General features: G+C 41.3%; 1 protein-coding gene across 1 annotated transcript; it reads right to left on the bottom strand.

The window, feature by feature from the left end:
* Positions 1–222: 222 nt before the first annotated feature.
* LOC128735378 (sodium-dependent transporter bedraggled) lies at positions 223–13,817 on the bottom strand. Its single transcript, XM_053829866.1, has 7 exons — positions 13,754–13,817; positions 12,702–13,530; positions 2,160–3,343; positions 1,536–2,039; positions 1,196–1,479; positions 870–1,129; positions 223–808 (listed from the first exon to the last, which is right to left on the bottom strand). The coding sequence occupies exons 1-7, from the start codon at positions 13,815–13,817 to the stop codon at positions 223–225; spliced, it is 3,711 nt and encodes a 1,236-aa protein (XP_053685841.1).
* Between the last annotated feature and the right edge of the window lie 213 nt (positions 13,818–14,030).

The raw sequence follows: 14,030 nt of genomic DNA on the forward strand, positions 1-14,030 counted from the left end.
AGTGTCGTTTAAATAGTCTTACCTAATGAAAAAAATAGTTTCGCCTGTTCTATTCCTAACTGTGTTGGAGTGCACAAAATTTGCACGCGGAAGAGCACGCAATAGGAAAAAGGAAGCGTATGTGCTCTGCAATCGTTATTAGTTGCAGTTGAGTCGCTACTAGTTATAGTATTATGTAGAAGAAGAGAAAAAAAAAACACTTTGCACCAACCTGTGCTGCTTTTATATCACAGAATCATTACCATTCTGTCGTCGTTCGCAGCGGTCGTCTTCTTCGACCGCTAGCGTGATGATGCTGGAATCACCAATCGGCGCTGCGCCCAGTATCAGGTTTTCCACCGAACTGCCAATCGAGTGCCGCCGGGTGAGACTATTGCGTACCACCAGATCTATATTGCCGTAGCCGATGGCCGAGGAGGCGGTAGCCGTGACAAAAGAAGGGTTCCTGGCTAGGCTAATCGGTGCCGAAGCTCCCTGTTGGACAATTTGCGGGACGGAAATAGTAGCGGGGCGTAGAATTTGCAGAACATCGTTTGCTGTTAGGTTTGCTTGCGGCGGCTGCTGCTGCTGCTGGGCGGTAGTCAACGAACGGTGCCGTCGACGGCCGCTTAGTGTTTCGCTGTTGTACAGCACCCTAGGTCCCATTTCGATGCCGCCAGTTGGCTGAAACATTTGGTTCGCTGGATCGGTTAAGATCGAAGAATAATCTGGCGGGGGCAGCTCGTCGCCGGCTGGATTAGCGGAGCCCTGCTGCTGCTGTTGAGGCAGAGCACTTCGCTGACGGTTACCGCTCGGTTCGCCCATTATCCTAAAAGAACGTAAATGGTTAAAGTTTGCCATAAAAATTCACAGATTTTTTTTAAATATACCTTCTGACGCTTCGTCGAATGCTGTTTCGCAGCATCTTAGCGATCCTGGCTCCAGTGGCCGTTGTGTACGAAGGAGGAGGTGTGTATTTCGGTGGTGCATCATCCTGCGGAGGTCGCGATTCAACCGATATAACCGTAGAGCCGGAATTGATGGTTCGAACCGGCAAAGGAGGCGCGGGACGGCGGGTGTACTGAATGCGGGCGTTTTGGGCCGGTGAATCGTAAGTTCCCATCGAAGGTCTCAGTAGCCGGTCGAAGCGCTAAATGTAAAATGATCATTATTTAAACTGACCGTTTGGAAAGTTTCGTTACTCAGATTAGCTTACCTCAAGAATATCCGGCGGTCCTCGGCTAAGATATCGGTAGATTTGCACAACTGTCACAATCGGCACAAGCAGTAGGAAGGCGACCTGAATGAAGCCACCGAGTTGGCGAGACCACAGGGGCCAGTAACCACCGTGTTTCCAGTTGAAAAACGCATTAGCGTTCGATACTCGATACTCTAGGATACACAAAAATATCATGCCGATCGGTAGTAGGAAGTTCCAAGCAAATGCTACAAACGCCGACAGAGTTTGGGTAAGCCGAAGGTCGTTGACCAATAGATCACCTGAATCGAGAGAGTATTTTAGTTAGGAAATTTAATCGATCCCGCACAATACTCACTGGTAAATGGTCTACCGCGAACCAAAAAGATGGCCATAATGTGTCCGATCCAAAGCAGCAGCAGCCACCAGGCTCCTCCGAGAACCATATCCAGGTAGTGAATGATGGTGATACCACTTTCGGTCGCAAGGGGAATGCCCATGAACAGGCCCGTCACACAGCTGAGCACAATCGACGAAGGAGAATCGCCAATCGCCCCGGCAATCGGTTTCCACATGGCACACAGCTGACCGAGTCCGAAAAGCAACAACGTCAGGAACCCGATCAGACTCCAGATCGGAGCGATACGTTCCTGAGTGGCAGCCGCCAACGTCGAGGGGAAGAGCTCGGTTATCAGACGAAGCACCTGGTAGCCGCTTTCCTGGTGCGGATTGGCATACGGGCGCTTAAAACTTTCGCCCAGTACCATCGAGTATCGGATAAGCCATTTCGTGGGCATGGTGGCGTGCTGAGGTGGAAGAGGCTGATCTGCTGGTAGCAGAAAGATGTCCGTGTTGATGCTTTCTGTTTGGCAAATTAAAATTGTTACTTCAACAGGTGAAAGTTGTGGTAAACCATGCGTCTCCATCGGTTTATCCGATGGAGACGCGCGTTATTTTCTCCAACTTCAGAATTTCAACTTACCGTACGATCCTGGAAAGTAGTAATAACCTCTGCTGTTCAGAATCTGCACGCAAGCACTGCCGAAGATGGCGGCCAGCATCAACCCGGTAAGGGTAAACAGCACTATCAGCAGTGCATCCCGACGCAGTTCACGCCTGGTCTTTCGCGGTCCACCGCCCTTGTTCGTCCGACAGTTGATGGAATAGATCGACACCCCCAGGAGGCCCCAGGTTAGAAACGTTTCCTGCGCGGCACTCATCCAGCTGCGAGAGTTGAGGAAAAAGTCCGGCCATTCCGTGGCGGGAAAAATGCTTTGCACACTGTCGTAATTGACCATCGACAGAAACTTGGAACAGATTGCGATGAGCCCAACCATTGCCGCGCTAAACAAGCCGAGCACAATCTTCCCAAACGATCGAATTCCTTTGCAAAGCACAACAAACACGAGCGTCCAAATAATAGCCAGATTGAAAGCCAACTGAAAGCGCACGGCACCGATTCCACTGAGTCCCCGAACACCCGGTCCAAGTTGATAACGCTGCAGAACCACTCCATTAAAATAATCGGCCACCGTATCGGACAGTCGGAACGACTGATTGCCAGACCCTCGGTATAGTTCGAAAATTTCCTGCCAACGATACTTTTCGCTGCGCGAAACAAACGAATCCCGAAAATAAACCAAAACCCAGCTCAGCGAAATGGCCGAGTAAAGGGAGACTAGTCCTTGCGCCAAAATCAAAGCAATCCCGATACCTTTACAGATGGGACTGATCCGCCACATGGTCACCGGTCCTCCCTTGATGCGAGCTCCCAGCACCATCTGCAGCCAGAGCATCGGAATTCCGAATAGGAACGTAAAAATCAAAAACTGCACGATAAAATTCGCCCCAAAATGTATGCTAAAGATGGCGAACCGGGATATGTTGAACAGTCCCAGCGTGCAGAAGCTGGCGGCCATCGAGCGAGACATCAGGTGAGGCCACTTCGGTTTCGGTCGCCCGTTGCGATCCATTTCCGGTTCGGATTCCTCATCCGATGAATCGGACAGGTCGTCATCCTCCTGACTGCCGTCGCCGCCGCCCGTTGTCGAGTGCAGGGAACCGGTCCGGGTGGTGGTAGCATTGGTGCTTGCCGCCGTTGCCGCTTCGACGCCCGCTGCCAAACTGGTTACGTCACGCGATTCATCGTCAGGCCTTGAACGTGACCTGTGGGAAGGAAAAAAAAAAACGGAAAATCAATTACTGAAAATCTGAACTGGAATGCAGTGTGGTACTGGTACAAAACCGGATAGTCCTTGGCCGTGATCACAAACATGTTGTAACTGAACAGTGCCATACTAGGCGAGAGAACTTTTATTTTAACTCTAGATTGAAGAAAAGGATGAGCAAAACTAACTTATTACGATTTAAAAAAAATTGAGGGTGAACAAAAAAATGATGGTAATAACAAACGTGGAGGTTGCTTGGCAACGGCAAGGTGTCATAATATGCGACTATGGAGTATGGCATTGGAACCGCATTATTGTGGCGATTGGGGTTTAGCTGGTCAGCTGCAATGCATCGCATTGTTATTATAGCAGCACACTTACTGCAATAAATCATTTTAGACTTTTAGAGGGATGTTTGTAGTTATATGATGTTTGCAATAATTTTCATTTTTTTTTCGATAGACAAAGCAAAAGAAAATCACGGCGGAGGGAAGGGTAGAAAAAAAAGTAATTAAACCATAGGTGTTTTATAGTCTCCCTAGAGTGGGACAAGATGGGAAAGAGAAGGAGTGGAACATTCGATAAAAGATAATCATTGAAGCAACACTAGGTGCGTAGTTCGTCACCTTTTACAAGCTAAGAGATCTGTGGGATTAGAACCGTATTTGAACCAAAGTTTGTTTGTTAGTATTTCATCTTTTAGTGGGACTGAAGCACATTTAGTATAATAAAAATTTGCATAACATTGGCTTCCGTTGCGGGCAGTTCTATTTTTAGCTGTTCTTGAGTTTGAGTAATTTAATTATTCTGGCGAATTTTTTGTTGGTCAATCAAAATCAAAAAGCCACCGTATTTAAGTGTACGTCGAGCCCAACCTTAGCCAAAAAGTACAGCACTAAAAGCAAGTACGTGCTCTAGTCTGGGTTCATCAGTAATCATTAGCCAAAAGTTAACGTTTAAATGTCAAACTCTTAACCAAAATCTGTCAACAGAAAAGTCAAAAGTTTAAATTTAAATGTTGTCGTCGTCAGCAGCCTAGAGCCGGGGTGGCTCGTGCTGTTTCAAGCCGTCGTCTCATTTAACTCGATCTTGCGCCACTCGTCGCTGACTTCCCAGTCATCTCAGGAGTCGCAAAACGCTCTCAACCTGGTCGAGCCATCTTGCATGTTGAGCCCGGCTGTTCTTGGTGCCGGTGGGGTTGTTGAGAAGAACTGTTTTCGGCGCACTGTCGTCCGGCATCCTTAAAACGTGTCCGGCCCACCGCAGCCTACTAACTTTTGCCTACTGACTTTATACAATGGAGGAAGAATGTCTCCAAGCAGTGCCTGAAGCCCGTGATTCATAAGCTTCAGCCACTCCCCGCAACAATCAAGAAGCATCACCGCCGTACGAAATTGACAATGTACAAAACCCATATTAGACCGGTATTTCTTTTTCGCTATCAAGCTGTAACGCTGCTCATGGAGGACATCTTGCCGTGTTCGAGTAGAAGGTGTTGCGGACGATATTTGGTGGAGTACAAACTCAAAGCGGAGAGTGTCGGAAGTATGCTGGGTTAAATCATACCTCAAGTATAGAGTACAATTTGTAAAAATGCGTGGCTACAAATCTCGTTCGTTTACTGTGCACTCAGGAGTACCACAAGGCAGTCATGTAGGATCGTTGCTATTCGTGTTTTTGATTAACAAATTGCCTGGTGCTATCTCCCATGCAACTACCGTGATCGCATATAATTGCGAACAGCCTAAATAGTCAATTTTTGGAAAATTGAGCCAAAATCTGTAGTAAATGAGCATGCTCAGTTATTGTGCTACGTGTTTATGTATCAATTGTTGAAAAATGACTGCCTTTGGGGCACCATGCACTTCAAAATAGATTAAATTCGACAGACAGTAGCAACAAACGCCATCACATCCATTGGTGATTGCATGATTCAGGTCATGTGGGAAGATACTGCGAAATCCGTGGATTGAAAGTAAATACGAATAACTGCTCAGTTATGACCATTACCAGAAAAGACAACCCTGTTATCTTTGATTAGACATACCGAGGAAATGTTGTGCCGCGAGTTGAATATGTTCGTGACTTGGGAGTAACACTCGATCGCTCGCTTTCCTTTAGTAGGCACATTGACAGTTTCTGAGAAAAAGGTACATAAAGTTTGAAAATCGTAGTTCTCCAGGAGCGGCGTTTTATTCCGCCGAAGTTGTTCCACGCCGCACTGGAATGCTTATGTGTATGATCGTTTTTCGGCCACTTCCCGTGGTCGGATCATTGCAAAATTAGTATCAAAATAAGCGGAAAAGACTGCAGAATCAAAATCTGAAATAGAAAATATTTTTTCAAAATTTTTAGTCGTTCATGTCCCCTTAATATTATTAGAAGAAAATGAGTATAAGAACCAGTTGTCTGGAACACCCATTTTATCAATACTGCCTGGTATTTCTATTGAATAAAATGATTTGGTGAACGCGATTGTTGTATGAATTCGATAATTAATTGTTGGAAATTGCTCGGTATGGTTTTTTTCAGAATTTTTAGTAGTTCATGTCCCCTTAACGCTATTATTAACAAAAATAGAAACAGATAAAACTCTGTTCATACGCCCTGGTTTCATCGAACATGTGTTTTAACGCATAAAGTAAATTCATTTTATCAAACTGTTGTAGGATAAAACAAAAGAAAAATACTCTATAACTAAAAATAATAAAATCATTCAGTAAATCTCACAGCGTTGAAAGGAGATAGGTTGAACTACACTCTATGTTTCTCTGATGGTGAATAGATGGGGGAGAGAAAAAAATTAAGCCACCAAAACAATCAGTGTTATTTCACTCATGCATAAAACATCACCATGTATAAGATATTGCTTACGAACTTCTATAACACAATGTCAAAATTGCATTGGGTTATGCGGTTAGCAAATTCAATACGAGAAAAACGAACACCACAAGCAGAAAACAAAAAGTAGCGGAAGGGCGGTAAAGACGGAAACCTTAAGGTTAAGACTCAATATCAACGCAAATATAACTGTACTAGTTGAGCCCGAATCTTATGATCCGGAAAATATAAATGTCTGTTCAGAATTCAGAAAACTGCGGATACATTCCATTGGCCAGTGTTGGCGCAGATGTTTAATCTTTGTATTAGTTCTTTGAGTTCTTATATTGCATAATATAGCTCTAAGATGTTGTACATAAAAGAGTCATAGCCGGAAATTGAAATAAATAGTTTTGCCTTTCTACTATATAAATATATAGTATAAAGGTATAGAAATCACTTGGAAAACCGGAAATGGAAAGAAGGTCCTGCGGGCCGAATGTCATATACCATTCGACTCAGTTTCGAAAACTGAGCATTTTCTGTGTGTGTGTATGTATGTGTGTGTGTGTGTGTGTGTGTGTGTGTGTGTGTGTGTGTGTGTGTGTGTGTGTGTGTGTGTGTGTGTGTATGTGTGTGTGTGTGTGTGTATGTGACGCTTTTAATCTCACTCACTTTTCTCGGAGATGGCTGGACCGATTTTAATGTTCTTAGTGTCAAATTAAAGGTCTAGGTGTCCCATTGGTCGCTATTGAATTTCATACTGATCGGACTTTTGGTTCAAAAGTTATGTATAAAAATATGAAAAATATGGGACTTCATTATCTCATAGGTCCCTTAACCGATTTGAACAAAATTGATTGCATATGAAAGAGGAGCCTTGCAAACCCTTAACTTCCAAATTTCATGACGATTGGGCTTGTAGTTTGAAAGTTACGTAAAGAAATGTGAAAAAATAGTATTTAAAACATATTTTTGTAACATATAAGCATTAATTCAATGAAAAACATCACACATTTTATTATTATTTGAAAATTACTACTGAGATCTATCAAACGAAACCGAGTTATTTAAAATCGGACAGTTCATTCAAAAGTTATTTAAACTTTAACACTTAAGCACCGTATATTAAACCGTTAAAACGTGTGAATTCAAAACAAATGTTCATTGTATTCAATGTGTGTGATGTATGTGTGTATGTATGTATGTATGTATGTATGTATGTATGTATGTATGTATGTATGTATGTATGTATGTATGTATGTATGTATGTATGTATGTATGTATGTATGTATGTATGTATGTATGTATGTATGTATGTATATATGTATGTATGTATGTATGTATGTATGTATGTATGTGTGTGTATGTGATCCCAAGCAACAATGTGAGTTTGATTGTACTCTTATGGTGGTTTTCTTGATCAATTTTGGTCTTGAATGTCATCATAAGAGTGTAATAAAACTCAAATTGTTACTTGGGATGACAATTTGCAATTTTTAAATTTGCATTGAAATTCAAGAAAAGATGTTTCTCACTTTTCTGAATCAATTTTCTGAAATTTTTGAAGCCTCTTAGTGGTATACGAAATTTGAAATTAAAGAAAAGAAAAAACTTTTACCGACTAAATCCCACTATTTAATATTTATTCGCAACAGATACGTATATGCTTTGAAATAAGACGCTGTTGAAGCCTGCACGTCGTAGGCGAACTACGTATCTGTCGCAAATAAATATTAAATAATGGGATTCAATCGAAAAGCTTTTTCTTTTCTTTTATTTCAGATTTCAATTGTCATTTTGTTCACTTGCTGTTACTCACAATTGTACACGAAAAGCAAACAGCGAAGAAAAGCAGTTAATTTAAGCATGAAGGTATAGTGGTGTATAGGATTAAAAATGAGTTGATTTTTCCAAATAAATTTATACAAATTTCAAACAAATTTTGCGCATCAATAGATGCTCTTTTCAATCAATAGATACTAGAGCTTAGAAATGTTATATGAAAAATAGGAAGTAAACGTTGCACGGTAGTAATTTTGTAAGATTTGTTTTCGTTAATGACATTTTAAAGGACAGATGTCTTATGTCATGTATCATGTTTCAACAAATAAATCAAAAATGACAAGCACTGAAAATCATATCGATCATATTTCCCATTCTCAAGCATGTTTAAGGCGCAGTTTTTGCAACCCTCTTGTTTTCCTAACCCTCCAACATTGTAAAAACGATGCGATCAAGCTAATGACTATCTTTTCATGAAAGTACATTCAAAAAAAGCATAAGTTTTGATTTTCATGCAAAAATAATTATCTGAAGGAGCGCCAGCTAAGAAAAAGTTCAATTTCTCTTTTTCATATCTAATGCTCTATTCAGTTATTTTTTCTAATTCAGATATACTGCAAAATTGAAGCCAAGCAAACTAATAGTAAAATTTTGAGATTTATCATTTTGTTGTCGATTTCTTTGTCTTCAAAGGCGAAGTATAATAATAATTTATCTGAACTCTTGTTTTTCAAAGATGCTAACTTTTGAACACATGGTATTAATTAATTATCAAAAAATCTGTTCTGAACACATATTTCATATTGTCAATTCAAAACAAGTTTCCTATGTGGATCTGAAGCCCGAAAGTTTAGGCCGACCGATTATAAAACTAAATAAGGTGTTCATCAAATAACATAAATGACGCTTACAAGTATTTACGCACACAAGGAAAGAAAATTTAATTATTCTACGCAATACGTTGTGAGTTTTACTGGCAAATAAGGATTTTGAGGAATACGGAACGGATATTTAAAAATATAGTCAAGTTAATTATACATAGATGTTCCTGAGAAATTAAATGATGATTATTGTGACAGTAGAAAGGCTAGGTCACGCCGCTAGGTGGATTAATTCGGGTTTTTATGATCGTATTGGATTTTGTTCAACTGAATAAAAACATCTGGCACTGAAAATAGTGTCTGTTTTCGAACTAAATAAGCCAAAGGACACGGAGGAAGCCTGCAAGTCGTAGGCGAAATACGTATCTGTCAAGGATAAAATATACATAGTAGAATTAAATTGGATAAGTTTTCTTTTTATTTAATTTCCAGATCTGGCTGTTTGCAACATTTGTGTAGTCTGATAAGAGTAAAATATTGCTTAGAAAATTCTTGATTGTTTGCTATCATTAACTCGTTTTTTAAAATTTTGCGACTTGGTCCGGTCTGATTTACCACCGACCATTTGATATCGCGACAAGCAATCGAGTCGAACAGTCAAGTCGAGCAGTTAAATCGAGTAGTTCAGTCGAGCGGTTGAATCGAGTAGTCTAATCAAGCACCTGAGTCGAGCAGTCGAATTGAATGATTTAGTCAAGCAGTCGGGTCAAGCGGTTAAGTCGAGCAGCTCATTCGAGCAGTCGAGTCGAATAGTCCAGTCGAATAGTTTATTCGAGCAGTTGAGTCGAGTAATCCAGTTGATCAGCTGAGTCGAGTAGTCCAGTCTAGCAGTTGAGTAGAGTAGTCCAGTCGAGCAGTTGAATCGAGCAGTTAAATCGAGCAGTTAAGTCGAGCTGTCGAATCAAACAGAAGTCAAGCTGTTGAGTCTAGCAGTGAAATCGAGCAGTCTAGTCGAGCAGCTAAATCAAGCTGTTCAGTCAAGTCCAGCCGAGCAGTTAAGTCGAGCAGTCGAGTTGGGCAGTTTAATCGACCAGTCCAGTCGGACAGTTTAATCGAGCAGTTAAGTCGAGCTGTCGAATTAAACAGTTAAGTCAAGCAGTTGAATCGTGCAGTCGGGTTGAGTGGCTAAGTCGAGCAGTCTAGTCGAGCTGTTGAATCAAGCTGTCAGTTGAGTCGAGCAATCAAATCGAGTAGTCTAGTCGAGCAGTTGAATCGAGCAATCGGGTTGAGCAGTTGAGTCGAGCAGCCGGTTCGAGTAGTCCAATCGAGTAGTTGAGTCAAGCAGTTCATTCGAGCAGTCGAGCAGAGCAGTTGAGTCGAGTAGTCCAGCCGAGCAGTGGAATTATGCAGTTGAGTCGAGCGTCGAATCGAACAGTTGAGTCGAGCAGTCTAGTCGAGCAGATAAATCATGCTGTCCAGTCAAGCGGTCCAGTCGAGGAGTCGAATCGAACAGTCCAGTCGAGCAGTTTAATCGTGCAGTTAAGTCGAGCAGTCGGGTAGAGTAGTAAATCAAGCAAATGTGTCAAGCAGTTGAATCGATCAGTTAAATCGAGCTATTCAGTCAAGCAGTCCAGTCGAGCAATCAAATCGAGCAGTCTAATCGACCAGAATAAGAATAAGCAAGAGCAAGAGCAAGAGCAAGAGCAAGAGCAAGAGCAAGAGCAAGAGCAAGAGCAAGAGCAAGAGCAAGAGCAAGAGCAAGAGCAAGAGCAAGAGCAAGAGCAAGAGCAAGAGCAAGAGCAAGAGCAAGAGCAAGAGCAAGAGCAAGAGCAAGAGCAAGAGCAAGAGCAAGAGTAAGAGCAAGAGCAAGAGCAAGAGCAAGAGCGAGAGCAAGAGTAAGAACAAGAACAAGAATAAGAATAGGAATAGGAATAGAAATAGGAATAAGAATAAGATTGAGGATGAGAAAATTTTAAAAAAATATATAAATGTCTGTGCCTAAGGGCATGTACGCTGCGCTAATGTAGAACTACAAATGTTGATGAAATTCGATAACGCTGGACATTTTTCAAATGTTCTACAGTTTGTTACGCAAATTTATAACTTTTGGTCGAGACTTTACTTTCCAAATGCCTGCATCTTGTTTTTCAGTTTCTTCTAATTTGTAGTTCTATAAAGAATTAAACCACCAAATCACAATCACGCATCCTTTGGAAATTTTCGAGTGGCTTGTAGCACCAGGTAACTTTAGCCAGTGAACCAGGAAACTGCACATCAGTTGACAATCGATATACACTCAAGTCGCTTTTTACGCGATGGATGCGTCCCGCGTAAGCCAAAACCGCGTAAATTCCGAAATTCGCGTAAAAAACGCGTAAATTCCAAATTTCGAGTAAAAAACCAAAATTTCGCGTGAAAAAAACTTTGTGGATTTCAACAAATACACGTTTTGAGCACATCCGCGTAAATTCCGAAATTCTCGCAAAAATAGTCGCGTTAAAAGCGAACCGCTTAAAAAGCGACTTCAGTGTACGTTTATTGTTTTAAAAAACTTGTTCAAAACATAAAATATTTGCCATTAAACGCAAAACTTTTGGCTAATCAGTAAATAACAATCAATTGATCTAGGTTATCATTCACAAAACTAATTTACTCTTATCAATTTATTCGAAAATAGGTAAAAACACCATATATTATGGTATATCGCTTTGATATATGAGGTTTTCTTGGTACTCTGCTTTTCAGTTATTTTTATACTTTCAGCAATTAAATCAGAAGCTTGTAAAGAATTTCATAACTAGTCTTTAAATAAACACTTAAAATTTGTGCCTAATGTCACATGCTAGAATATTTCATCTACCACGTTTTGCTTTTGTTTATTCAAGACTTCAGTTTAGAATATATTTTTATAGTATATCGATTTAATTGGTTGAAGTGGAGAGGTATGTGCGTTCTTTTCTTTAACGATTTACTTTCAGGTCATTAACTTTGTCTAGATTTAATGTTCAAATGATAAGATCGTTCAAGGGTAGGGATCATTGAAAGGGCAGTTTTACACTTTTACACGCTTGTTTACTTTCAGGACATCGAATTCATCTAGGTTCAATGTTTAAATAATAACATCGATCAAAGAGCGAGGGTAGTGTCGAATTTTCACAAAACTTGTTTACCTTCAGGACTTCATTTTTGTCCAGGTTTGCTGGTAATGAATAATTCCTGTCCTGTTGGAAAGCAAGGGTTCGGTTACTTTTTTTTTAGAATCGAAGTAAACGAAACCGCAGTTGTATAAGATTGTTGTACCGGGTCTGGGAAGCAAAAGAGTACTTCCATGTGATTGGTTGATTCGTTCGTTTTTGACAATGCCTGACGACAATGTGATTTGAGAAATTATTTCTATATTTGCTATATTAATCAATTTTTAGAAAAATTTCTGATCGATTGATGCAAATATCTCTAAAATGCATTGAAAAATGACTGAGTTATAAGCGTGCAAATCATAACCACTTTTCGTTACATGCTCATTTCTCGAACTTCTAAAGTGCACCCCAATATAGAAAACAAAAACGTAGTTCTACGTTAAAAATTATTGTTGCAGTAGAAAGGTCAGATCACACCGCTAGGTGGCTTCATTCTGGTTTTTTAATTAGAAGTTCGTGTTTTTGTGTTGAAGGAAGTAATGAAATAAAAACGTGTATCCTTAGTATCCTTAGGATAGGACAAGACGTGAAGGGAAAAGAGCTAAAAATTAGCGGATGGTAGCAGGGTCATTTGTAGCACAAGCTTATTGCTTTCGCAGTTTGTTGTATTTTGCCAAACTAGGAAATCCCTGGGATTTGAACCCAAAGGACTCGACCTAGGATTGACTCATACAAATGGAAATAGGAACGTGAGATTAGAACAAAATCGGAACACTTTTAAAATTAAACTTACCTCTGTGGCTCTGCAGCGGACGCAGTCGAGCTGAAGGTGGTCGTCGAAAGCAGCGACACTGGGCTGGGATTTCGGGACGAACCGATCGAGCTAGTTTCGGAGCCCATCTCTCGATATCGTTGCTGGTGATGTTGATGTTGATGCTGATGATGATGATGGTGATGATGAAGACTGTTAAGCTGCGGTTGACTGTGGGATGATGCCTCCCCGCGGCGTGATGTCGGTGACGGTTGTCGGTGGTGATGTGAGTTTGCCGTCCCGGCTGGGACGCTGTTAGTTCGAATGATTAGCTGATTCGTTACGGCATCCCGTTCGGCAGTGATGGACACAACCCGTGGCCGTTCTTCCGAGCGACGTCCCGTCTGACGGGGTCGATGAGTTTGAGCGGGACTGTGAAGAATTACCTCCAGCGGTGGGGCACGTTCGCATAGCGTGGCCGTTGCTAGGTAGGGAATCAGTTCCTCGGAAGCACGACCGATTGTGGAATGGAAATCATATTCCACGGGAGTGCTGCTGTTGATGGCGTCCGGGACAATCGGAGGTTCGTTAGTAATTTCCAGCTCAGACACTGGAAGGGTGGTAATCGAACTGAGTTCGTTATAGTCTTCCAGAGCGGTTTGGTCGCCATTTATCGAGGGTGGTTTTGGCGAATGTCGAGCGATTGGAGATTCGGGCCGATCGAATGTGGAATTATCGACCGTTGATTGCACTGGCTTTATAATCTGTTCGGGTAGTGCGATGGGACGGGTTTTGCGCATGGAATTGCGAAGCCACGTGGAGGTGCGACGTGGCCCTGGTCGCCGATCGGTGCTTGCAGATGAATCCGGTTCTGAAAGGAAACAATTTGAAATAGAATAAGTAAAGCATTTTTTCAGAGTAATAATTTATCAATGGAAACTAACAAAGTTTTGAAAGGTTCATTCTTGCTATTAGTAGGTGGACAAAATTGTTTGTCATATGTTGCTAAGCAACAGTTGTGTCGTGTGTTTCATGTAAAATCTTGATCGTACGGAACTGTTCCCAAACCGAAATTCTAGGAAATATTGACAAACCAGAAGTACGATCGGTGCGGCGATGCTTATTGTTCTTAAAGTGAGAAATATTTTTGATGTACATTTTTGTGTGTCCATCATATGTTTACAAAACTGTTGTATCCATATATGGATCCAATATAACGTACTTTGCATCAGTATAATCACTACCAGGAAAGGCGGAACATAGCGATAGTGCGAATATTTCACAACAATGATATGAAATACGTACGCTCTGAGTGTAGCACTGTGCGGCGGAGAGATTCAACAGTTGGCCCGGTATAAAACATCTCACCGG

This window comes from Sabethes cyaneus, chromosome 2, assembly GCF_943734655.1.
Source record: "Sabethes cyaneus chromosome 2, idSabCyanKW18_F2, whole genome shotgun sequence".
Classification (NCBI taxonomy): Eukaryota; Metazoa; Arthropoda; class Insecta; order Diptera; family Culicidae; genus Sabethes; species Sabethes cyaneus.